At 37.5% G+C, this 26160-nt stretch overlaps 1 protein-coding gene across 2 annotated transcripts in view; it reads right to left on the bottom strand.

The window, feature by feature from the left end:
* The window catches only part of TPP2 (tripeptidyl peptidase 2), a 48911-nt gene extending 23139 nt beyond the window's left edge, over positions 1–25772 (bottom strand). For both annotated transcript variants that reach the window (XM_425591.7, XM_004938558.4), the window contains exons 1-21: positions 25562–25772; positions 20107–20235; positions 19605–19700; positions 19141–19245; positions 18368–18492; positions 17519–17682; positions 16347–16501; positions 15376–15452; positions 14749–14876; positions 13618–13717; positions 11934–12082; positions 11721–11836; positions 9985–10153; positions 8737–8894; positions 8257–8333; positions 7102–7208; positions 6161–6315; positions 5108–5224; positions 3480–3580; positions 1571–1667; positions 1168–1305 (exon numbers count right to left, since the gene is read on the bottom strand). In XM_425591.7, the coding sequence (XP_425591.2) occupies positions 1168–1305; positions 1571–1667; positions 3480–3580; positions 5108–5224; positions 6161–6315; positions 7102–7208; positions 8257–8333; positions 8737–8894; positions 9985–10153; positions 11721–11836; positions 11934–12082; positions 13618–13717; positions 14749–14876; positions 15376–15452; positions 16347–16501; positions 17519–17682; positions 18368–18492; positions 19141–19245; positions 19605–19700; positions 20107–20235; positions 25562–25723 (2625 nt within the window). In that variant the 5' untranslated portion in view covers positions 25724–25772. The remainder of the gene's footprint in view (positions 1–1167; positions 1306–1570; positions 1668–3479; positions 3581–5107; positions 5225–6160; positions 6316–7101; positions 7209–8256; positions 8334–8736; positions 8895–9984; positions 10154–11720; positions 11837–11933; positions 12083–13617; positions 13718–14748; positions 14877–15375; positions 15453–16346; positions 16502–17518; positions 17683–18367; positions 18493–19140; positions 19246–19604; positions 19701–20106; positions 20236–25561) is intronic.
* Positions 25773–26160: the final 388 nt, after the last annotated feature.

Here is a 26160-nt window from a genome sequence, read left to right on the forward strand (position 1 = left end):
GCAGGTTTGTCTTAATACACATTCTGTTTATGACGCAACTTTGGGCACTCAGTGGTTAAGATCACAGTACATTTTCTACTGTTCTATTTTCTTCCACACTGTGGGATTTAAAGTTGCACTTTAAAGAACTGGCAGACTCTGACCTGATTGTACAAAGCTTTCCATACCTGCCATTAGGAATAGGCAGATGACATTAATTTACAAAGCAAAGCAAAACAAATACATGGATGTTTAATTATGAAAATGTTCTTCAATTTCTACCAACTTAAAAAGGCACCACAAGGATATTCTGAATAGCAGTACGCTAAGTTCCCTAAGTTCCCTTTAGGATGTTTCTGGTGCTGCTGCTATAATCCGAAAAGGTAGTCCTGACAGGGGTTAATTAAGGACTACCCTTCTCCCAGAATCTCCCTTCTGGATTAGAATCGTGCTTCCTGTTGATACAACTTCCCGGATTAGACAATTTAGAATTGCTTTGGAATTGTTCTATGATGCACAACATCAGAAACACAGTGCAGTGGTGCACCAGGTGCATGGCACAGACTACTTTGGTACTTTTCAAGACACGCTTCAGAAGTTATCGTTCATACACTTCCAGAATGATCAGTCATTCTTTGAAACCCAATTTCAAAGGCAGCAAGAGGAAGTAATTGCTCTTTAGCATTCAGAAGGCTGCTTAAAGACAAACAGCATAGATGACAGTCTTCATGAATGAAGCAGCATCTGAGCTATCAGACTACAGAAAAAACAACATACGCTTTTTGCATAAACAGAAAAGTTTATGGTATCATCTTTGTAAAACAAACAAGAAGTCTCTAAAGGCAACTGAACTGGAGTTGATTTCCTGAGAAGCCCCATCAAAAATACAAGAGGTCACGAGTTAACTGCTTTTTGTAGAAATAAAACATACCAGAGCTATTACTCTTTTCTTGGAAAAGCAAATCAATCTCAGAAAGTTTGATTTCATGGAAACAAATCTATTATTTTTTTTTCCATACAAATATATCACCACTGAAAGGTACAACTGTACTTTCTCCACATCTCTTCACAAGATTATGCCTATGCATCAGGATCTGTTAGGAGGTAACAGCAGGCATGGAAGGGGAAAAAGTCCAAGTTTCACAGCGTGCAGTAAACAGAAGATATAACAAATATAGTACTCTGTACCTGGTGTGGATAAGCATCTCCTGACCCCATTTGTCTTTTGTTTTGGTCAAAAATAATCCACAGTTGGCTATCAAATTCAGATTCATATAACAATTCACAAAGAAGCGGACAGCTTGGTGTTACTTCTCCACTCTTAGGCTATTAAAAGAAAATTCAAAACATTTCAGCCACTGTTGAATAAAACAAGTATAATTCTTACACACATTCAAGAAAAAAAATGACCTGAAGCCATTTGAACTCACAGTAGTTCCTAAAGAAAATCAGATTAGAATTCTGAAAGTAGAGAATCTAGAACTTTAACCTAACAATTTGTTTCTGACAGAAATGTAAAGTTAAAACCTGTTTTTAAAAACAAGCTATGTTTATCAATGACTTACAAAAAAACAACAAGAATAAACTCTACCTGATGAAAGTTGTAGGTTAAAATCATCTCATACAGTTGGCGGTTATTCGGTAAAATATCTCTGGATCCCAAAGGTTTTATTTTTGCACTCACTGGTCTACAGTTAAAATAAAAACAAACAAAGAAGGCACTGCTAAGAAACACGTATGTGCTCTCAAAACTTGTATTCTTTAAAAAGAAATGTATTTTGAAGCATATCTGAATACAACACTAAAATCTTCGGTTAAAATGAATGACAGTTAAAAAAGAATGTTTAACAATGTTACGGACACTGCCAGAACAAGAAGCCAACAGAACTCAGTAAGCACAACTAAGCTCAAAACTAAAAGCCAATTTAAAATAAATAAATAAATAAATGGAAAAACAGACTTTATTATTAGGAAAAAAATTATGTTGCCTTACATCTCATCTGTGCTTCAATCAGCACTTTTATTCACAGATTGAAAGGTTAAAGGCATAGTAACTAGAGGACACACTAATCAGTTGATAAATGTTTGCTATAGAAATTTATGTTAGAAGAGAATTTGTAAAAGAAATTGGAGTAATACCACAAAGGAAGAATTTTAATGTATATTGCTTATGTAAAACTCAGAAACAGCTGGGACGAGCTGTTGTTCAGAAAAGCAGAAATCCTTCAGATCTTAAAGAACATAGGCTAAAAATCAACAAGATTAAAAAAAAATCACAACTTCGGAAATAACAGAACTGTTGACACAAGGTAGTCTATACACCAGATAAGATGAGAATTCAGCTATACAAATCTGACAGTCTTCAATTATATGATCAAAAAATCTTTCCATAAGATCTTGTCAGCAATTCCAGTGCAACCCTCCCTTCAAGCATTTAATGAGAAGCCTTTCAGTACTTCTCCTCCCCACTGTGTTATGATTCACTACTCCATTCAAGAGACCATCAAATTTAAATTGAAATATATAAATATTTCTCATTAGTACTTGTAAATGGAATTAGTTTACTACCAAAGGAATGCCTTAAATTTTACAAGGAAATAAGAATCTCTATTTTACAAGCCAAGAATGAGACAAATATACATGAAGGGATTGTTTTATTTCCTCGCTTAAGCCATATAGAAATCAGATATTTCTGAATCTAGTATTAGACAGCATGTACAGCCATCACCAATTTCCCACTGACCTCAATTCTAGTTACAAGTCTCTATCAACTCTCAGAGTCCAAGACTGCTACTGCAGGGCCCAGAAAATGGAAAATGTTAGATTACTGACCGTTGTGAAATTGTCTGGCCAAAACCTTAGAAGTACTGCTTAAACTGTATGGCATTTCTTTCTCCTCCTAGAACTACCAATGTTAGTGACTGCTGCATTGATTACTAATTTTTCCTCCATGTCAGCATGGTTCCAACTGACACAACTGACAACGGAAGAAATACAGCTTTCCACACAAAACACAGTAGTACCAGATTCTACAGCAAAACATTTCCAGTCAAGCAAAAGAGAGAAAATAATGTTTCCAGGTGAAAATTAGGCAGGATCTCAGGCAGCTGCTTCAAAGAAAATAAAAAGAAAACACAAAAGGTGGCATCAAATAACTCAGTAGAATTTATTTCTTTAGATATTAAAATGCCTTTTTATCTCTGCCTCCTTTGGAAGCACAGAGAAGTTTTTGCTTTTTTTTTTTCCTTTCAAATTTAGATCAAGAAAAATAATTCTTAAGGAAGAAGTCACAGTAATTGTTTAATTCTGTCAAGACTAAATGGAACTAAAAAAATAACATGTTAAGAAATTTAACAGGATTTCTAAATTCATACCTCCAAACACACTTAAAGTCTTACAAGAATACTCGTTACCCTAGATTTCACTCTTCATTTGTGACCATTTTAGCCACATACTAATAGTTCTCTCACTTTCACCATACAGCTCCTCCAAAACAGTACCTGAGAGTTTGAATCCAACTTTTCAGGTTTATGCATGGAGCAATATCCTCATACTTCAACATGGACTGAACATCAAACCGTACAATTCCTTCTGAAGCATGCTAAGGAGAAAAATACATAATTATTATGCTTCTATGCATTTGTAACATTAGACATGGACCATCTGATTTGTCTCTCATAAATATAATAGCTGTAACTATCCATACTAGAAGTAATACTGTGAGTTTTGAAGTGTCACAAGCTCATCCCTGTTTTAAGAAGGCAGACATACTGGGACTTGAAACAACAACAAAAAGACTACAACAAAAGCAAGAAAAGTTACTGATATGGCCAGAAGTCTCACTTATATTTGTTTTTCCAAGACTATCCACTATTAATAATTCAAGTAATTTGTACAGAACTGTATAAATCACACATAGGGCATATGTGATAGTTTCCTCTGAATATGTAATTCAATGAATGCAAGCATTTTTCATCTAGAATCTTCTATCAAGTATTTTACTGTTTCTTCATAGGATTCTTATTACAGAATAGTTTATCTTAACAGAAAAGAAATAACACTACACGCACAGTTTAAAGTTATTTTGGAAGTTTACTTTTTCTAGCAGTATTTCATGACAAAGCCACCAGTGTATCAGCTTTATTAAAATATATCTTATTTAAAACGTTCAAGAAAGGGTAAAACTGTATTCTTTCATTTTTAACTCCTCGCTTTTCAATTCATCTGACACCACTGGTGTGGCCTGAACCCACTTCAGTAGAGGCTGCCATGCACAACATCAACACCACTTCTTCCACCTGCCTTACTGATTCAAGACCTGGTTCCTTAGCACAACGCACCCTTTCCTTTTTCCCCCAGGTTACTCAGCTCTTAGAGTCTGAATGTATTCAACTGCATTTGTTCTGGCCCTTTGCTGGAAAAAAAAAAAAAAAAAAAAAAAGGAGGAGCAAGGAGAAATTGGTATGCTACTGTTTCCTGCAGAACCATCTCAGCCCTTGAAAAGGAGGTGGCAAAATCAAGCCAAGGCAGACTGCACAGGACAAAGAACACTGGAGCAAGGCAAACTACTGTAAATAATAAGATACTGATGTTTTGAGTAACCTTCCAGTCCTTTGGTATCACAGAGCCTCAGCAGTCGTGATGCTGCCCATCCACCATGCCTTCAACTGACCTGAACAATGATCTCAAACCAAAATTGGCACATCTCAACAAATGACTGAACAAGAATAAAGTAAATTTTAATGACATTTTACTCTGAAAATGCTATTTGGAATATTGAGTTTCAGTAATTATGGTCCAGCAAAGTTTCCTCACACAAAAACTTGCAATAGTTACAATGTGAACACCTTTCAGTATGCACTTTCTACTGGTGTCGTACTTTTTTTTCCTGCTCATTTTTTCCCCACTGATTCATAATGAAAGCCACAGAAAATTCATAACTAATGGTATTTTTGATCGACTAAGTATCTATTTACTTATTTTTAAAGGAAAACACAATAATCTCAGGTATAGCTGTGCTTTTAGTCTGCCTAAATACAGAAAAGAACAGAGAAAACTTAAAAAAAAATAAATCTGAGATGTCAGAGGACTTCAGAATAATTCTAGGTAAGCAGCCTGGAAGACTTACCATGTTTAGCTGAGGAGTAGCGCAAAGTACACCATGAAAAGAAACTGTGTAATTAATGCTAACGTCGCTAAGGCTTGCCCACCACCGAGCAACACAAAATTCAATTGTTTTTCCAGCCTGAATAATAAAAATGCAAAGTTAGACAGACACAAACTCACCTTCTCTTTCTATTCACCCCTGCCTTTCTCACCCCAAAGCCAAAACAAAGGGGAAATATAGCTGAAAGTATACCCAATAATGTCCAGTTTACTCCAATTACATTAATTTGTATGGTAGCAAATAAGACGTGACACTTGATTCCCGTCAAAACAACATGTGCCAGAGGCATACACTTACAAAGAAAGCTACAGCTTTTAAACATTACATATTCCTTTCCTGCTCTTTCAAATTAAACAGACAGGGCAGTTTATAGAAGACATTAATGTGCATCAGAAAATAGATAGTGCTCTCTACCTCAAGAAGACATGAAGCCTGGGGGTTTTTTGTTGGTACTGCTTTTTTTGCTTGCCTTTTTTAAACATGATAAAGTTTACAATCAGACAATGTATCTTAATGCCCCCACTTGAAATTTTCACAAAGTACAGGACTGAGCAACACAGAAGTTGGACTCAGTGGACTCATTCACAAATTGGAATATCCTGGTTCTGTTTTAGACTCCTGAACTAGAATTAACCAAAATAAATACATTTGTAAGCCAGTCAGCATCACTTGGCTTCAACACTGAAGACATTTCTCAGATTATCACATTAAGCATTAAAAGCAAAATGTGCTGAACTAAATCTATTCAAGAAGCCTTAGCCCCTGTTTAAAAGGGAAACAAATTGGTCTGTATAAACAAGTACTAATAAACTGATTAAGCTATTTGAGACCTTTCCAAAGCACGAAAAAGGTTTCATTCACTACTATAAGAAATAAGTTATTTATTTGGGTTTTTTTATTATTATTATTATTTACTTTTTTCCCTTAAAAAAGGCAAAACAAGACACAAAAAAACAAGATCAGCAACAACAAAAACCCAATGCTCTCTTTCTCCTACCCCCCAGCATAACTTACTAAGACAGGAAATGCTTCAGTCACTGATCCTTTTTCTGGTAAGGACAGAAATTTGTAGAATTCATGACTTCTATATGCTTTTTGTTTGACTAGCTGAACAGCATGAAGCACAAACTTGGCAGTCACATCAGAGGAACATGAACATATTGTCACTTCTAGACAAAAGAAGAAACAAAGTTTAGTTACAACAAGGAAGAATTTTAGACAGGAAACGGAGATTCAACAGAAGATGACAATTTTCACAAGACAATCACAATTTTTAAAAGTTACAAGGCCCATACGTGAACAACGCCTATATAGCAGTTATTTATTGAGACATTGTCAGATTAAGGAAAACTAAGCAGGTTCAGAGATCAAATAAGATAAATGCTACTCAACTGTATGGTAAAAACTAATAGGACAGTACACATTACACATCTGTACAGCACAGATTACAGCTGAATTTCAAATTAAGAGTCTTATCTGCAAACTTCAGTACATATTAATAAATAAAAATCTTTCATATCACATATGTAGAAGAGGAATACTACTTTTCTCACCCTATAGGATTACAAGCTTCTTGCCCATCACATTTAAGGCATCATTCAAAGCTATGCCTACAAATGTTAAAAGTTATGCACAACTCAGACAATAATATTTTTCCATAAATAGGGGATATGCCTCCATTAATGCGCCATCATTTCATATTGTATTTGCTAGTTTCTAGAAGACATGATCAGTATTTCACTATAACAGAAACCATGAGATAACCCCTCAAAAAAGGGAAGGAAAAAAAAAAAACCCTTAGAAGAGTCTAGAATCAAGCGAACATTTCACATATTTGTGGATCAAATGCTTTAATTCTTACTCAGGGAGGAAAAAAAAAGGAATGATTTCAGAACAACTTTGTCAAGTTTGATAGATGTGATTTATTATTTAATTACTATGCTCATTTTCCTTACCAGCCCACGTAGCTCCCTGGGGAACATCAATGAAGTGTCTTCGGATTTGGCCAGGTTTAAAGTGAACATCTGTATATGCAAGGTCGTAGCTTGATGATTCATCTACTCTGTACACCAAAAATGCAAATACAAGCAGTAACGGAACAAGCTGTGAATTTTTTTTTTTAAGACATTTTTAAATACAGAAATAATCTCCAAAAAGAGTGTAATGAAGATATTCAGTCCTTAGCACCAATAGTATTTTGATCTGCAGATTTGCTTCTACTTAATCACAATACTTGATACGACGGAAATACCCACGAAAATAAGCAGACTTTAAACAAATGGATTTATGAAGGTGAAAAATGGAACCTGTGTTCAATGTTAGATGAGGCTCAGGAATTGTTACTGACACTTACAGAATATCCAGAATTGGATGGCCACAGTGGCCATCGAGTCTAACTCCTGGAGCCCCACAGAACTATCCAAAATTCAAACTCTATGTCTGAAATTGTTATCCAAACAGTCCCTGAACTCTGCCAGCTTGAGGACTTGACCACTACTCTGGTGAGCCTGCTCCAGTGCCTGATCACCCTGTGGTGAACTTTTCCAAACACCCAGACTGATCCTCCCCTGACACAGCTTCATGCAGCTTCATTGAGTCCTGTCACTGTCACCAGAGAAAAGAGGTCAGCGGCTGCCCCTCTGCTCCCTGCGTAAGGGAGCTAACAATACCAACTCTGTAATTCTCTGTACTCAAGTAGAAAAGGAACTCTATCCCAAATTCCATCTGCTAAATAACACCCACTGACTTTAAGGACAATGGTACATCAGGTAAAAGTTGGGGGAAAAAAAAAACAAACAAACAAACAAACTTCAGCTGACCTACACTTAAAAATAGATTGATATTTTGTTCAAAAAGTCTTAAGTCATCTGTATTCTGATGGAACAGAAAAGCTCTACCATTGTGGTCAAGAATATTCTGCCTTTTGGCTTCCAGCACCAAGATGAAAAACAAGTGCTATTGCCGTATAAGTCTATTGCAAGAATCTTTTCAGAGTTCTGCTCCCTTATCAGTGCTAGTTCAAGAACTCCCAGAGAAAGAAGGTGAAATAAGTATGACAACACAAGGTTAAAAAAAAAAAAAAAAAGCTAATACAGCTTGAATTTACTGACCTTGTTGGTATAACAACAGTTACTGGAACTCTGAAGAGTGGACCTGCATTAGGCATTGCTATATCATACCCACACACCTGACAAAATAAAATATAGCTGCTTAAGATCTTTGGTCAAAATGACATTGTAGAATACAATGTTGAACTTGAACTAGTTGCAGAGTGCTTCCAATTGTTGTAAATGAATATATACAGAGAACAAAAAACTTAATATAGTTATTTATTTCATTTATATTTTTATATGCTTTTATTTTTCCAATAAAGATACTCAAACATCAATTGGAATCTACCGTACAAAATTGTATAGCATATCTGCTGCTGAGCCCTGGACTCGGCCTGTGTAGTACTGAGGGTGGCAGTATTTTCTCATTTGTAAGCCACACAGCCTTCATCACCTTAAAAATTCTAAAAAAAGGTTGACAGAGGCAGTATGAAGAGGGAAGGGCATAGAGTCTCACACAGAATACTGATCCTTTAATACCTCTGTATAATGCACTCCTTCTCTCAGGCCACGTGGATCCACACGAACATTAATGTGTCGACATTGGTTCATAAGCTCTAAATGACTAGGGCACTGGACCCACGGTGCATTTGAAGTTAAAGCTAAATGAAGCTGAAGAGATATCCTTTCAGTGTTTTCTGTCAAGAAACAACAACAACAAAAATCAATACCAGATTATGAACTCACATTCCACTGTAACACAGAATTTGCCATTAAAAAGTACACATCTCAATAAAACATTGTAGGAACCAATTACTTGGTGCTGCCTGAAGTCAGATTCTCCACAAAAGGACACTGTTCTATATTATGTCTTCTAACTTGAGAAAACAGCAAAAAAGCAACATATAATACAATAAAGCCCTACATCTAACTTCATTTTTTTTAGTACATAAAAGAGGCAAACATGAAAGAGGCAAAGATAAGGTAGCAAGCAATCCTTCAGTTGCCCATAACATAAGCCTGGAAGCAGGTAAAGATATTTTCATATAGATGCAAGTCTTGTCTAATGCACATACATAAAGTAAAAGCAGCCTCACAGACTCTGAAGGTTTTGCTAATCACCAGATCACATTATAGAGTAATCTAAGTGAAGGCTTTAGATTCTAGTAGTAATTTTTTCAGTAATCATAACATCTGCCTCTGACTTTGTTGGCCAACATAATAAAATAGGAGGCACTGTATTCACAGCAGCCCTTTACAATTCCTTTATTATCTTTAGGTATATTGATGCTTAGCTACTCAAAAGAACTCATCTGTTGAAATCTTACATTTTTTTTCCCAGCTTAGATAAAATCCAAACCTAGAATTTGTGGTCTTCAAATACCCAGAGATTAGTTTCTCAGTAAAGTTTTTCCCTATTTAGAATAGCCTACATTCTTTGTCAAGAGTTATCTGCAATAAATCCCTGGAATCTTTAATATCTCAAGAAATTGTAGATGTTTGATAATTTTTTTCTATATTTTTTCGTGGGAGCCACAACTTCACTTTAAAGTTGTTTAGAGCAAAAGTATGCCTGAAGCAACAGAAAAATCAGAAAATAAGTTCTGTAATTATAAGTCTGAGATTAGAATGGAAAAACTGTTTAGATTCCTGCCTTTATTTACCAACTATTTTGGAGTTGCATTTATTCCTTCTGCAGTAGAAGACTTGTACTGCTCCTCATTATCATAGCTTTTCTATTTAAAGATTACAGTTCATTTTTAACTCATACAAAAGAAGCTTTCCCACCTGTATTCTCAGGAAAGACAGGCTCTATGCCAACCCCGTGATCAGAAGGTGCAGTTATCTGGGCAGGGTCTCTGAGGTAGATGCCACGATTGCTTCCAACAGTAATAGTAAAGCCTATGTTGCTTGTGAATGATGAATTCTGAATGAGGTAGTCATAGGCTTTGTCAACCTGTTAGAACACACTCTAAATTAACACATTTCAACTTCAATAGTCATTCATGCAAATTATCCCCTTCATGAGGCATTCAGCAAGTACAGCAACAAGCAGTGAAGTTACCAACATCCTAACTATTAGAGTCATACTGATTTTGAGGCAACACTTCATGCAACAACCATATAGAGCAATGAAATAGTAAAAAACACTTCAAAAAAATATGACAAATTTATTGCAAAGGGAATTTATCAAAGACACAAAACAAAGGTTTCCATAACTTGGAAGTAAAAGGTCCAGGTCTACAATATTACTTTAGATCCCTTTCCTATATATGGAGCTAAACTAGTCACAGATTTAAACCTTTCAAAAAGTAGCAGAAGTTAAGCACTTCAAAACATATAAAGCAAGAGGAATGCCAATGCAAGCTTAATATATGTAGATATAAAAGAAGGGTTTGCTTGTTTGCTCCCTTAAACTCTGATGACAAGTCCAACCTTCTGTCTCAAAAAGGCATCCTACTATCCCGCTTTCTATTCTACCAACCCTCAAAATCTTACATTCCCTTATATTTCACCAAGCTACCTTCATCTATGAAGATTTGGACACCCATCTCCAAAACAAGCAGATGCACTATAGTCTCAGTCTCCCAGGTCAGAATTTTAACCGTATGTTTTTTAATACACTCTTTAACCACAGAATACTAAATCCTAACATACAACTGGTACGTTTCATTTCGGTTTTGGAAATGTTTTTATTTGATATGGTTACTACCCTTCTGTATCAAACGCAGCATTAAAGATGTGTTCGGAAGACATCTGTTACTGGCTTCCAGAATCTCAAGAACAAGAGTTTAGGGCTAAGCATTTAATATGAAATGTCTTTAAGCATGAGAGTAAAATCTTGGTACCTCTTTTTGGCTAGGATGGGAGTGACCACAGGCAAAGACATCAGTCTTTAATAGCTTAACGTTACGCAAAGGGATACTGTCATTCACGCTGCTTTTATCATAAAAAAAATTCATACTGGAGATTTCCAAGTTACTTAAAAGACAACACAATGAACACTCAGATTTTTCAGTGCAGGCCCACCCACATCAAAATCACCCCGCTACTGCAGATGTACTTTTTGTGAAGCAAAGGAGTCCTTTGCTTTAGCGTGGGTATCTCTGCATTTTCATTGCTCAGAATGTACTGTTCCAGCTTTTGTCAGTAAAGAACAAGTTCAGCTCTCTGACAACAGTATAAAAACATTTTCTGACATTAAGACAGAATTTACGCATACAAATCCGTATGTGGGTGACAAAATCCCACATCCTACTTTTATGTCCACACACCCTTTTCATCAGATAAGGAATGTGTCTAGTTAACACATATTTAAGAGAAACCAACTGCATGCTGAAGCAAAGAGAGATATTTCATTCTTTCTCCCCTCCCACTACATTCCCTTCTTTATCCTGAATGAGATCTGCTAATTAAGTAGCTTGGGAGCAAGCTGAGTGAGCTCATCCAGAAAACTGTTTTAGGTAGTTTTCTACTGGTAGTTATTTAAGGGCTTTTTGTGTGCTTGTTTTGCTGGCAATTACCTGAATAACACCATGTCCTTGTGCAAATACTTCTATATTTTCAGCTTTCACTGCCGTATTTTCTAAGGCTCTTCTGACAGAATGAACAGTGTAATGAATATCGTTAGCTTTGAGCCCTGAAATTAAAAGTAAGGATGTCGTTGGAAAAAAAAGTTACAAAGTTGGAAAGCTATAGAAAAAGACCTTATCTTTTATACTACACGCTAATATTACCTGACAGTACCAATGCAATGCCTCCACATGCATTGGGAGAAGACATGGATGTGCCATTCATGAGTTGTGTTCCTCGCAGAGTCCAATTTGGAACAGAAGCAATAGCACCTCCTGGGGCACTAATACTTACTCCAAGGGCTCCATCAGTGCTAGTGTGAAAAACAGAATTGTTGAAAAACAAGCTTTTATTTTCTACACACTATACCTTGAAGTTACCTGTGAACTTAAAAAAGATAATTTTAGCTTTGGCACATTCTCAAATAGTACTTCACTAAATCATTAACCCATAAAATACAAGATAAAGCATTACATTAAGTTGCTACTTAATGTTAAATTAATCATCAGCTATGCCTGTTTTCCACAGTGAAAGTTATCCAAACTTTCATTCCTTAAATACTATATACAAAGGGCTACAGTTTAGTCAGCTGACTGACTTATCTAGGCAAATTTGAATTAGAAAACATACACAAACATATTAAATACTTCATTACGTAAATAAATATTTCACTGAGCCTATTTAAACATTATTCTTAAAGAAAATATACTATATTTTAAAGCAATATTAGTAAAAAAAAAAGAGACTAGAAAAAGAAGTAGAATGTAGACATCTGAATTTTGCACAGCCATTGCACAAGCAGGTCAAATTTTGAATTACAATACAGAAGTTTATACATTTTATCTACTTCTCTTGCTGTTCTTGTTTCAAGAAGTGGTTCAGCATCAGCTGGGCCCAAATCACCTTCTCGCCCAAGCATTTTAAAAAAACCTCAGTGAGTACCTATGAAGCATCTAGTTTTCAACTGTATGAGGCAAATACACTAAATATTCCTCACTCTGTATAGATGAAAAACGTATCATTTTAATAAGGACCACACTGTGCTTCAACTACTACTTGTGGAGAGGCAAGGTGGATTTGTATCTTATATTAGTAGCTTCAAAGATGAGTCTCAAAACCAGAGTACGCTACATTACAGAGTCATAACGGATTTAATACGTTTTATGACAGTCCTATATAAATTAGTGTTTTTATCATACCTCCAGACAAGCAGTTAATGGCATATCTGCCTGAAAGCCTCTAGTCCTTACTCAGACTTCTTTTGGCTACCACATTACTACCAAATTCTTCTGAGACATAAAATGATAATAAAAGATTCTCAAAGCCCCTACGTTTTCATAGATCTTTGAGATAACTTTCTATAATGAGTTAGAAAAGCATTTTTCTGTCCTCTCACACTTCCACTAGATTCAAGCAAAAGCAATAATTAAACTGTGACATTATAATGTCACCGAAGCCGGAAGGAACAATACCACAACGCTATTTCTTCTAGCCTTCAGCACCAACAGGATAGTTAGCTATACCACACAACTGAATGAAACAAATACTACTGAAAAGAGTCTCAGAAAAAGAACTCAGAAAAAGTACACAACTACTTCAATCAGGATTTCAATTTTCTAAATAGACTTTCCTGAAATGTACAGATTGCAACAGACAGTTCAGTCATCCTCCCTCCCACTAAGAACTTTGGAGGCTTACAGACTAAGACCTTCCAAGGACAGCAGACTACCTAAGCTCTTCCTGGGAAAAGAAATACTTCCATTTTGGTATCAGTGACCAATTTTTAGACCTGTAATTACTTAATCAGAACGGCAAAGTAAGGGATTCTCTCCTTTTATCATAACTTACCTTGGTCCCCTGGATGACCAAGTATATTGATTTGCTGGCAGTTTTTCTCTCAAAGAATATTCAGCGATCATCATATCAGGTGACACATAGGCACCAACACCTATTAAAAACCAAGCATCTCAGATACACAATGAATTTGTAACAAAACAAAAAATAAACTGTTCTAAATACACTACAGAATGATTATTTAAAAAAAAATTAAATGGATGTTTTCTCCATCTTGGTAAATTCAAGTATTGTTACAAAACAAGTGTAAAGAGCATGCTACACTGTTACAATGCTGATAGTGATACTATGTAATATGTAAATTTTACATAAACTGGATAACTTCAAGCTGTTATTTGCATTCAACTGAATAATTTGTATCCACTATCTGCATTTATTTCACAGGGGATCACTTATAAATGCACCTCCCCCTTTCTGGGGAAAATAATTTTGTCAGTGTTTACACTGATACAAACTACACTAAGGCTGCTGCAAAGGAATCTATGTGAATTGGTTAACATTCCTATGACTCAGAGCTACACTACCTGAAACAGATGGGCAAAACCATACTGCTCAACCACCACAGTGATGAAAGTCAGTATTTTCCCACTGATCAGTCCAGTGGGCCCAGAGCATATAAAGCCTACTAAAGTTGTATTTTTGGAACGTGGTGTCAAGGAAGCATCCTTGGAGTGTACCTGCCAACTGTGTTGGGCTGCATGTGGTCCGCAGGCCGCGGGTTGGACATGCCTGCAATAGCTAATGGTCTGAGAAGCATGTTTAGACTGCTAGATTTAAAAAGAATCATCTACTCTTCAAATAGATTTCTTCAGTAAGTTGCATACAAACCCACATCAAATCTACACCAACCATCTCCAACACCAGTTTTTTGCATCATTCTTGAATGGTAAGAAGATAAACTACATTTACTAAGTAAGTGTACAGTAACTGCCTCCCTTAAAATTAATCTCGTAGGCCAGTAATCTTTGGAAATATTTTGAATTTAGTATAGCAAACAACTTGTGATCCCAAATAAAAAACAAAATTACAAAGCCTGAAAAGACAGAAGACGAACTGATTTTTTTGTTTGTTTGTTTTAGAGAGCCAAAAAAAAAAAAAAAAAAAACCAACCAAAAACATTCATACCTATTACACTAGATGTAGTGCCACCAGGACATCCTACTGTAGAAAGGCAAGGGCCATTATTTCCTGCACTCGAAACATAGATTACATTGTGTTTCCACACCGCTTCATTAATTACTTCACAAATTCTCCTGAAGTAAGGAAAAAAAGGAGTTATTTAATCAACAACATGTTTTTTCTCCCAGCGTGGGAAAACTCCTGTTCATAGTAGGACCAGTCACAGAGGAATATTATGCAGCCAGCTTTTCATGTCAGGCAGAGCTGGTTCCAGAACTGATGTTACTTATTTTGAAAGGGAGTAACAGCCACACATACCAACATTAAGACTTAAAACAAAATAAAAACCTAGAAAACAAAAAAAAACCCCACCCAGATTACAGGGCATTTCAACTACAAGAATACTTCACTGCTCTAAAATACTCCTCGTATCACAATTAATAGCATTAGTATGTTTTCAATATGTTTAGGTAGTTTTTGTAGATATTTAAAAAAATAAACTGCAATATTTTAATGCCACCATCTGCATCTGGACAATTCATTCTTACTGACAGTACACTTACAGAAAACCAACACCTGAAATTAAACCTGTGTGATGTTAAAAAACTTTATGCTAAATATAGTAGCACTTACCCAGAATTTGGCCAATGTGTTGCCTCTCCATAGCTATAGTTGACAAGATCACATTTGTATTTTATTGCTTCTATCATCTGATAAAGCAAAAATAAAAGCCAAAGTAAGTAATTATGGGAAAAAACATCTGCTTAAAACAGTTTGCTACACATTTATGGAAAGAGGAAGCATTTTTCTCAACCCTACAGAAGAAACTGAATGAAGTAAGCTACATTAAAGTGGTATTTTCCTAGTAGCTCAGTTAAAAAACAAAACAAGTCATTAACATGCCACGTACCAAGCTATAAATTGAGACATTAACATAATATAAAACCACAAATCTCATTAGTCTTAAATATATGCCCTTAATAAGAGAAATTTCTCCTTTCCTATGAGGTTTGGTTAAATTTCAAAAAGCCACAGTAGCATTAACACAAATCTTCACGTTACTGTAACAATATATTTTTTTATCTACAAATAATCATTTTCTATTTTCATTCCCTCTCTTACATACATTTTCCTCAACCAGTTACTGTATAGTAGAAGCACTGGAACTTTGATCATGAGAAAGTAATATTTTTTCCTTGCTCTTAAGAAACAGTCAAAATATGTTCAGTCACAAAGTTAGACACCAGTTGCTACTCTATTATAGTCATGCAGCTAACCACAAAAAAAATGCATACAAATACATTCGTAACACAGAACAAATAACTTTAAATACTCTTACAAGTCACTTATCCTATGGGCTATGTTAAAAAAAACTGCAACACTACCATCTGAAAAAATGTAAGTCTTACTAAATGTTTATTCTTATAAAACAAAAGTCTTACAATAAGCTTGAAATTATCGTTTCTTTTTATTCATTTTAAGGCTGTTGGTATTACATCACTATAAAACCATAGCGTATGAGTTACTGAAGCAGAAAGTATTCCACATTATTCCACAATAAATTCAAACTCCTGAGATTAACATTTATCCAGTGAAATACCTACAGCTCTTATTAAACCAGTGCCAGTTTCCATTGTACTGAGTCTCGTATCACCAATCTTGATTGCAAGAATCTGAGCTCCAGGAGCTACACCATTTCGCTCTGGCTCTTCAGGAAAGTATCCCGCTGCAATACTAGCCACGTGTGTTCCGTGTGCTCCTAAGTAAATGAAAATTCAAATCACTGTATGGTTAGCAAACTTCTTTTATACTGATTTAATACACTATAGCTCTATTAGTTTTCATTTAATGAACTACATTAGCAATCCCAGAATTTAAACTACTTATTTAAATAAATGTGATACTATACTATGAGATGAAAAGCCAGTAATTAGAAGCAATTTGCAAAACAAAACAGCTTTTGAGGGCAGGAAGGAAGAGGCAGAAGAAGAAAAAGGAAGTACTAATAAACTCCACTAACACACATTAATAAAAAAAAAATACACCAAAAATAACCAGACTGTGGAGATTAGGGGGGAGAAAAATAATAATAAAATAAAACTCCATGCACCGTAAAAGGAATCTCACAAAGTTATTACTGATCTAGGAGCCAGAAAAGTTCCTGTAGTTCTGAGATAAGACAGCTTCATGAGAAATCAAGAGCATTTTAAAAAAATAAAATCAAATACATTCATACCACCTTAACCACTCGGGATGTTTCCAAAGCGAAATATGGTTATACTGAGAACACATAATAATGGGATCGGAGCAGTCAGTGCTACAGCTGTGATGACACCTATCATCATTAAGAAGTTTGGATAAACCAAAATACAGATACTCTTTTGTTGACAGATGTTTTAAATAAGATTCTTTAATTATGAAAGCACAAAAAACAGCAACAAAATTCAATAACCAACCTATACTCAAAAGCAAAACAAAAAAGCTGCTTTGAATGAAGGTTCACTGGCTAATGCCAGTAAGATGCAGGAACTTCTTAAAGAGTAACTAAACTTAAGTATGTTATACACACACACACGGACAAAAAGTTGACTGAATTTCAGACAAAAATGTAAGCAAGTTTGGTAAGAAGACATTGTTATGGGATTACTACAGGAAATACGATAATGATTTTTTAATGCCTTTAATCCCAAGTACCAAAATTGGAACCAAAACAAACTGCTGCTTCTCATGATACAAACTCAGCAGCAAAACTCATCTTAATATTACTTTCATTTACCTCCACTTGTCACAATTGAAAGAAGGTTTCCATCATCATATATATTAACAGAATAATTCAACATTTCAGATGTTCCAAAAGATCCATACTCCTGGGCCTCTTTGTAGGTTCTCAACACTGTACAGCTAGTTAAGTCACCACTCTCACTTGTATCTATGCAGGCTCTGTTGATAACAACAATAAAAAAAAAAGGTAATTTTTCAACTGCTATGCACTTCCAGTTATTGTTCCTCCCCCCTCAACATAGGAGTACCACAAAGACCTCAACAGGTCTGACAGTATCTTAGCTCATTACATCAATAGTTTTAAACTTGGCCATTTATAATTAGATTCAGAAACTACAAAGATCTCTAAATTAATTCATTTTCAAGTGCTACTAAATTCAAGTAATCTCTTTTTTGTAAAGCAAGCATTATGTAAATTCAGGGAAGGAATTGTACTTAAGCTAGCAGCTCAGTACTCATACACAAACATCTGGAGTCTCAGCTACTGGTTTGTATGATGCACGTTAACAGTCAAGAAAAGTGACACATACATACTGAAGTATGCAATTTCTTTTTCCTCCCCTCTTCAGTTCCCTATTACCAATCCACACTCAAAGCAATTTTATTCTTTGCCTTAGAGGAAAAAACTATAAGCTTAATAAAATCAGAGTGATATAAATTGTAGGACTTCATGCTACGCCATCTTCATTTAGAATCAGAACTTTGTCAAGATAGAGGATCATTTCAAAGCAAGTAATATTTAAGAACTCTACAGAAAGGCAGATGTAAAAATTAACATAGTACTTCATGTAAACTATTGTTTTATATGTTTAAAATGTTTTGTTTCACGAGTTTGGGTACTTACCTCCAGGTCTCACCATCATACCATACTACACAATCATATACTGGACCAGGATCACTGTATTTTTTCTCAAAAGAATTTAATAGTTCCACTTGATTTTGAAGTTCCTCCTTTATTAGCTTATTTACCTGACAGAGCAATAAAAATACAGTTAGAGTACTACTAAAATTATTACTAAGTAGTTATGAATACAATCTCAAGCCCTGTTCCCTTCTGATGTTAAATATTTGCTCCATTACTTCACTGGAAACAAAGACCATCACAGAAGTCACAGACATCAACAGTCTTCAACAGAGTTCTATCTATTCTTGGCCTATCATAATCATTACAGAAGTCAGAGTCATACATATTTCATATCTTTATTTTTTCTACAGACGGTTAAACGACACAGAAGCATCCCAAGAAATTTCTGGTATTTCAATGAAATATTATCTAGTTTATAAAAGAAAGGATATGTTTAAAAGATTCCAACTTGGAGCACAACAAAGATGATCGCCTCAAAAGTTAAAAATAAAACTTACTAAAAATATGGTATGAAGTATTTGAACTAACACCCTTTTCACAATCAGCAACAAGTTTAGAAAGTTAACATTTGGCAAATCAAGGAGTCACCCATATACTGTGGTTTGTGGGTTTTTTTTTTTTTTTTTTTCAACAAACGAGAAGATGCAGTGGTAAATTATCACAAACATCTTTCATTCACTCATATAATAAAAATATTTTAATCCTCTCAATCAGTATCAAATTGTTACAAGTTCACAAAGAAGTATACTAACTTGGGAGGGAGAGCTATGAGCAGCATCAAATTCTTCTTGTTTCCTACACGCCTCTGCTAGAGCTAGCCTGTGAAGAGGATCCCAGAGCTTCTCCTTGCGTTCTTTCTGTAACATAAAACTTGGTTCTTATACATATGTCATTTGCAAGTTATGATTGCAGACACAATGGCTAAGAAGCTCAATACAATACTACAAATAAACAACTGCTACACTGGAAAAGTAAATAGCAGTAATACTAGACTTCTTGATTCAAGGAACCTGTGTAAGGAGGACCATTTGACCACCTGCTGTGACTCCGAAAATTCGCAGAAGAAATGGACTGTATCAAAATTAAGCAAAAATCAACCTACGGCTAGCAGTCCACGTGTGTTAGTAAAGCACGTACCATAGTTTTCTAGAAAAACCTCTACATTAAAATAGTGAAATACCAATATACACCAGAAGCAAAAAATGCAGTTTCTCACCTGAATCCTCTCCTTGAGAGCTTTAGGATATATGTCATAGCCATTTTTTAGCCCAATGTGATATTTGCCAGAAGGATTTACCCAGTTTGTCGGAATCTACAGAAAAGTATATTCAGGAATTGGTTAATTAATGGCAACAAACAAACAAAAAATTTCATACTGAGCAAGGGAGTTTAGCAGAACAGTCTCAAAGATATTAGAAATCAGTATGAATTCATGTGACACTGCAGATGAGCACTTTTCATTATGGGTATTTTTAAAACACAGCCCCAGTAAGGAACTTTTTTGGTAGAGGTCTAAGGAAATAACAGTATAATCAATGAGGACAAATGTCCCATTATGAACAGTTAACAGGATAAGGACAAGTACATGAATGTTTAGCTTCTTATCTTACTGTAATTTAAACCCTCAGTAGAATAAAATCATTACTCTTAATAACAACAGGAAAAAGAGAGCTGGTGGATGCCTAGGGGTCTCTCTGTACCACCACACAAACTCTCACCTTTAAAGTTCTTCCAGAGAGACCGATGATTTCTCCATCTTTAGCTTCTACAACAGTACATGTAGTTACATCACCACTGCCAGTTGTATCAATTATATCAATTATCTTGGGCTTCCCATCAGTTGTAATCTGAAAACATAAGCAGAGAAGAAAATTAAAGTGCAATTGAATAGCCTTTAGCCATTTATCATTTTTGTTAATTAAAAAAAAAAAATCAAGTAACTGTTGAGCTTTAACTGGAAGACAGAAAAATACCTTGCAATCAGTTTAACTTTCAGTGAACCAACAACAATGCATCTATCTTCCTGGCTTATAAGTCTTCCCTAATTTCACAGAACTATTATTTGCAAAATCAAACGTTTATATTTCAATGACTGGCAACAATGCTTTCATTCTACTGTTCCAGCCACATTTTGCAGTAACGATAGCACAAATCTAGAAAGATGAAAGGTGTTGAACTACATGCAGTTACAAGCTTGAGTCTTAACTGAGTACAAATCTAGCAGGAACACAAATTACCATCACCAATTATTTTTCTGTTACAGGGATTCTGCGCCATGTTTTAATAAACCTGAAGTGCTAGGAGCCATCCTCCAGTCCCCTGGTAAAAACACGTTTAAACAGTTAAGTCAAAAAAGTATTAAGTATAAGCAGAACACTGATTCCTACATTCCAGAATGTAGTAAATACTGTTTTTGGAGAGGCTAACTAAGTAAGAGCTCCCATTCCATAAACCAACACTGTTAATCTCTTCATGGAAAAGCATTAAGAAAGCTGTTATCACAGTCCTCCAGGGATCAGTACTGAGACTGATATTCTTTAATATCTTTATCAATGACATCGATAATGGGGTGAGCGTACCCTTGGCAAGTTTACAGATGACACCAGGATGTGGGGTGCAGCTGACAGGCTTGAGAGATAGAATGCCATCCAGAAGGACCTAGTCAGGCTTCTGAAGTGGGCCCAGGAGAACTTTATGAAGTACAAGAAACCCAAGTGTAAGATCTTGCACCAGGATTATGGTGGCCCCCACTATCAATACAAGCTGGGGGATAAAAGAATAGAGCACAGTCCTGCTGAAAAGGACTTGGGGGTACTGGGGAACAGTAAGCCGGATATGAGCCAGCCATGTGCCCTCACAGCCCAGAAATCCAACTGTATTGTTGTATGGTCAGTAGGTTGAGGGAGGTGATCTTGTCCCTCTACTCTGTACTGCTGAGACCTCATCTGGAGTACAATGCCCAGATGTGGAGTCCTCAGTACAGGAGAGACATGGGCCTGTTAAGAATGTGTCCAGAAGAGAGCCACAAAAATCACCCAAGGGATGGAACATCTCCCCTATGAGAACAGGCTGATAGAGTTGGGGGCTGTTCAGTCTGGAGAAATGGCGGCTCCTGGGAGACCTGAGAGCAGCCTTTCAATATCCAAAGGAGGGCTATATAAGAAAGGAGACAGACCCTTTAGCAGGGTCTGTTGTGACAGGTCAAGGAAAAATGGCATCAAATAAAAGATGACAGATTTAGATTGGATATAAGGAAGATTTTTACAATAAGGGTGGTGAGACACTGGAACAGGTTGCCCAGAGAGGTGGTGAATATCCTGCCCCTGAAGACATTCAAGGTCAGGCTGGATGTCCCTGTTCATTGCAAGAGAATTAGGTGAGATGACCTTTAAAGGTCCCTTAGAACTCAAATGATTCTATGATTTTAGCCTGGTAATACACCTGCTGAAACATTTAAGCAACAGTAAAAACTTACTTGAGAAATAGAGAGCCAAAGCATTCACACAATACAATTTTCTTGTGCTCATAATTCTTTCAGATGCCAGTCTCCACTGACAAAGAAATCAATAGTTACTCCAATCATAAAGCAAGTGAAAGCCAAACCTGAGACTATCCAAACCTGAGACACTTAAGTTGGAAACACATGGTAATCTAAGTTATTCACTGATCAAAGCACAAGAAAACAAGCAGGAAAACATAATCCAAGGTGACATGTTGGAAGCAGACAAGTTAGTTACACAGCAACAGGTGGCCCAAACACTAATTTATGCTATGGTGAGCTTGCGTAGTTTTGCAAGTTGTTCCCCAGCCAGTCCAGAAAGGCCATGTGCAACTCCTGCACTACACAGCTCTTTGCCTATTAGCTGAATAGTAGGTCTACACTCACACGTGAGTTTGTATGTACAATTAGAACCAACAATTCAGAGTCCTACAGTCAGACAAAAGAAACTCAGCATTTCAGTTGCAAAGGTCCAAGGTTCAACTCCTAGTGGCAGAGATCCAGTCAGAGTCCGCCATTCAGTGCAAGTAACCGATATGGCTTCTGCTGCTGACACAAACCGTTTGGACTACTGCCCACCAGTAGTAATGCTACAGTGAAACTCAGATTTCAGCTTGTTTTTCCCTTCTCAAGTCCTGCAATTCTGAGAAAAACAAAACCAAGTGACCTTAGTTATTTTCCTTGTTTGATCAGAAGGTCCGGAACTAATTAATTTACTACAGACAGGAGGCATCTGCATTAAAAATTCAAAAGTAGAGAATTTCTACACAGTGAGAAGTATTTTATAGAATCACAGAATCATTAAGGTTGGAAAAGACTTCTAAGATCATCTAGTCCTAGCAGTACTGCCCACCATGCCTGTGTCCCATAGTACCACATCCACACATTTTGTGAACACTTCCAGGGACAGTGACTCCACCATCTCCCTGGGCAGCCTTTGCCACTGCCTCAACACTCCTCTGGAGAAGTTTTTCCCTATGACAGAATCACTGAGGTTGCAAAAGACCTCCAAGATCACCGAGTCTAACTACACACCTACCATCACTATTTCCCCACCAAACCACGTCCCTTACTACAATATCTAAACATTGTGATGCTGTGATTTATTTACAAAAGAACATAATTATACTTATTTTTTTTCTTACAGTTGTTTGAAAAACTAGTTCACACCAGAATCATATTATTGTTTATACATATCTATTGAAGTTTCAAAGATGTGCTTTCATGCTAACTCTGACTTTGCAAAACACAAAGTAGGTTATTTTTGAAGTGCTCAATATATCGGTATAATCCTGGCAGTTGATACATACAGTAGTAGGAGAGAAGCACCACTATCTGTGACAATGCCCAATTAAAGGGCAAAGACAGGTTTATTTGAGTGTAATTTTGCCAGATCATACAACTTTACTTCATAGCAATGGGGAAATGACAGTGTAGGGATGAACAAAGACAACGCATATATACAGCCATAAAACCCAATAAATTTATGGGCCCTCTCAGAAGTTCATCAGCAAATAACAACAGGAAATAGACTGTACCAAGAGGGCTGAGAAGGGAAGAAACCAGCACGAAAGAAACAGACAAACTGAACTGTGAGTTGGGAGCACCAGGTGGAGTGTAAAGCAATGGAAGGCTAGGTGAAAAGAGTTTCCTAGAGAGCACTGGCTGCAAGAGGTTCAGAATAGAAAGGAGTATTTGTACAAGGTTAATGCTTTATCCAGAAAAGAAAGCAAACCAGCAGAAAAAAAGCTACTGGCTTAACTTTTGTTAAGCCCAGTAGCTACTGTCTTTATAGCAACAAATGTTCAGGTAAGAACATAAACATGAAGGTGCTTCCTTGTTATACTGCCCCCCAGCAAATGATTGCACGTCATATGTTTATGGTATCAGTGCTCAAAAAAAAAAAATCAAAGCATAAAATAACAAAGTAAATCCACCCCAAAAAATGAGACACTGGGGAGCAACAAAACACAAACTTCCTTGATATGACTAAGATCCCCACTATACTCAAAGCAGGGCAGCTCACTGGCCTTTAAACAGTACTAACTTCAACTAAAAGCTGTAATGTTTATTAACCTTCCAGCATATACTGCCCTCTTTTCACCTTAAACAAGGGATTCAATTTGTGCCAGGCTGAGATCTGACAGTAAGTCTGACAGCAAGAAAAAGCAGGAGTAAAGAAAGTAGCAGGGAGGCTGGCATCTCAAGACTGGAAATTGCCTGTCACAGTATAGCTACCCTTCCTGTATGGTATGCTGCCTATCTGCAAGACAGTCTTATTCTGGAGAGGCAAGACATAAACTACCCACTTCACTGAAGAGTGAGGACATCCTCCTTCTGAAGCAATGTTTACAAAGCTATGTTACATTTTGCGTGCGGTCCACGTCTCCTTTATAATTTCCTGCACTTGAAATTTTACCTCCCATACAATGAAAACAGGTCATCGCAGGCTCATATGGATTATAAGCCCTCATTATCTTAGTCCTGACCATATCAATTTGCTTGAAATTTACACCAAAGCAAAGTTTCCCCTACCGCCAATAAACTCATGCTCTTTTTGGTTTATCACTCCTTGTTTATAGCATCTAGAAATTTAAGTTTTTGCTTCCATGTGCAAAACTTCAGAACTATGCACATCCCTTTTATGTTCCTGTCTACATAACTGCCTTTTCATAGAATGGCTTAGGTTGTAAGGAACCTTAAAGCTCATTCAGTCCCAACCTGTGCTGCGAGCAGGGTTGCCTCCCACCAGCTCAGGGCTGCCCAGGGCCCATCCAACCTGGCCTTAAGTACCTGTAGGGATGGGGCACCACAGCTTCTCTGGACAGCTGTGCCAGCACCTCATCATCCCCTGAAAAAACTTCCTTCCAACACCTAACTCAAATCTCCCCTCTTTTAATTTAAAACCATTCCCTCTTGTCCAATCACTATCAGACCACGTAAAAAGTCATTCTCCATCTAATATATAAGTCCCCTTTAAGTACTGGGATGCTATTATCTTGCTTACTTTTTGGCTAGGTTCACTCCAGATTAACTCAGCTGAAGTGACAGGTGCCCAGTGCCACCTTCCAGCCTACCTGTCCTCTTCAATTATCCCTTTACTCGCTTGAATTGCGTAAGGAGTCAGTGGGGAACATCAGGCAAACAACCTGCCAACGTGAGCTCCCTGAACCAGGTTACTTGAGAGTAAAACCTGTGCCAAGCAAAGGGTAAAAATCAGCAGTGCTTATTCAACATACAGGATACAGCATCCAAACAAGATGCACGCAACTCCCTCTAAATCTCTCGAGGCTGCTGCATCTGATGGGAAACACGCTGACAGGAAACCGTACATGATATAATAAGTAATACACAAGCCACGCGACAAATAACTGCCAACAGACACACTGAAGACCAACAAGGAAACGCTGAGATACGCCAACGTTTAAATCACCCGCACAGATTTACAAAACGTAGAGCTCGCAGGGAGCAGCCATTGTGTAACAGGAGGTGCAGACAAAGCCAGGCGGGCTGCAGACCCGCAGGGAGCAGCGGGACCGGGCCGGCAGCCGCCAGCCCCGGAAGTCCCCTCAGTGCCCGCAGCCGCTCGGGCCGCTGCCCGGCTCGGTGCCCGCCCTCCGGCCGCGCAATTCCCCAGCGCCCAGGTGCGGTGACTCAGGGCCTCTGCCCGTTACCTGCATGCCCGGAGCGCCCGGGTCCACGCCAGTGTCCAACACGGCCAACAGCACTCCCCGCCCGTCGAAATCGGGGAAGCGCGCGAGGAAGGCAGCGGCGCCTGTCTCCTTCTTGGGCAGAAGGCCTTGGAAAGGGAACGGCTCCTCAGCAGCGGCCGCCATGGCGGGAGGGCAGATGGGGCCGCGAGTCAACGGGCGACAGGGATGGGGCACGGCGCATGCGCTTGCGCGCTGGCTCAAGAGGGGAAGCATCCCCTGGAGGCATACGGTGGGGGCGGGACCAGGCTGAAGCAGCCAATGGGAGCGCGAGAGCTGGAGCGCGCAGGGAGACATAGCCAATCGGAAAGTCGGCCTTCTCCACGTGCCGGGGCCGTGGTCTTAAAGTGACAGGCAGTAAGCCTGCGGCTGTGGGAGAGAGCGGACGGAGGGTGGGGTGGGCGCGCTGCGTAAATACTGCGTAACGCTGCCGGATCGGGGCCTCAATGGAGGATTGGGGCCCCGCCGCCCCCAAGCGCCTCCCAGGGGACGTGGCCGTAACGCAGCGTGGGGCTGTGCCCGGTCCAGGCGGTCGTAAACAAAGTGGATGTTTACCAGCGTGT

This window comes from Gallus gallus, chromosome 1, assembly GCF_016699485.2.
Source record: "Gallus gallus isolate bGalGal1 chromosome 1, bGalGal1.mat.broiler.GRCg7b, whole genome shotgun sequence".
Taxonomy (NCBI): domain Eukaryota; kingdom Metazoa; phylum Chordata; class Aves; order Galliformes; family Phasianidae; genus Gallus; species Gallus gallus.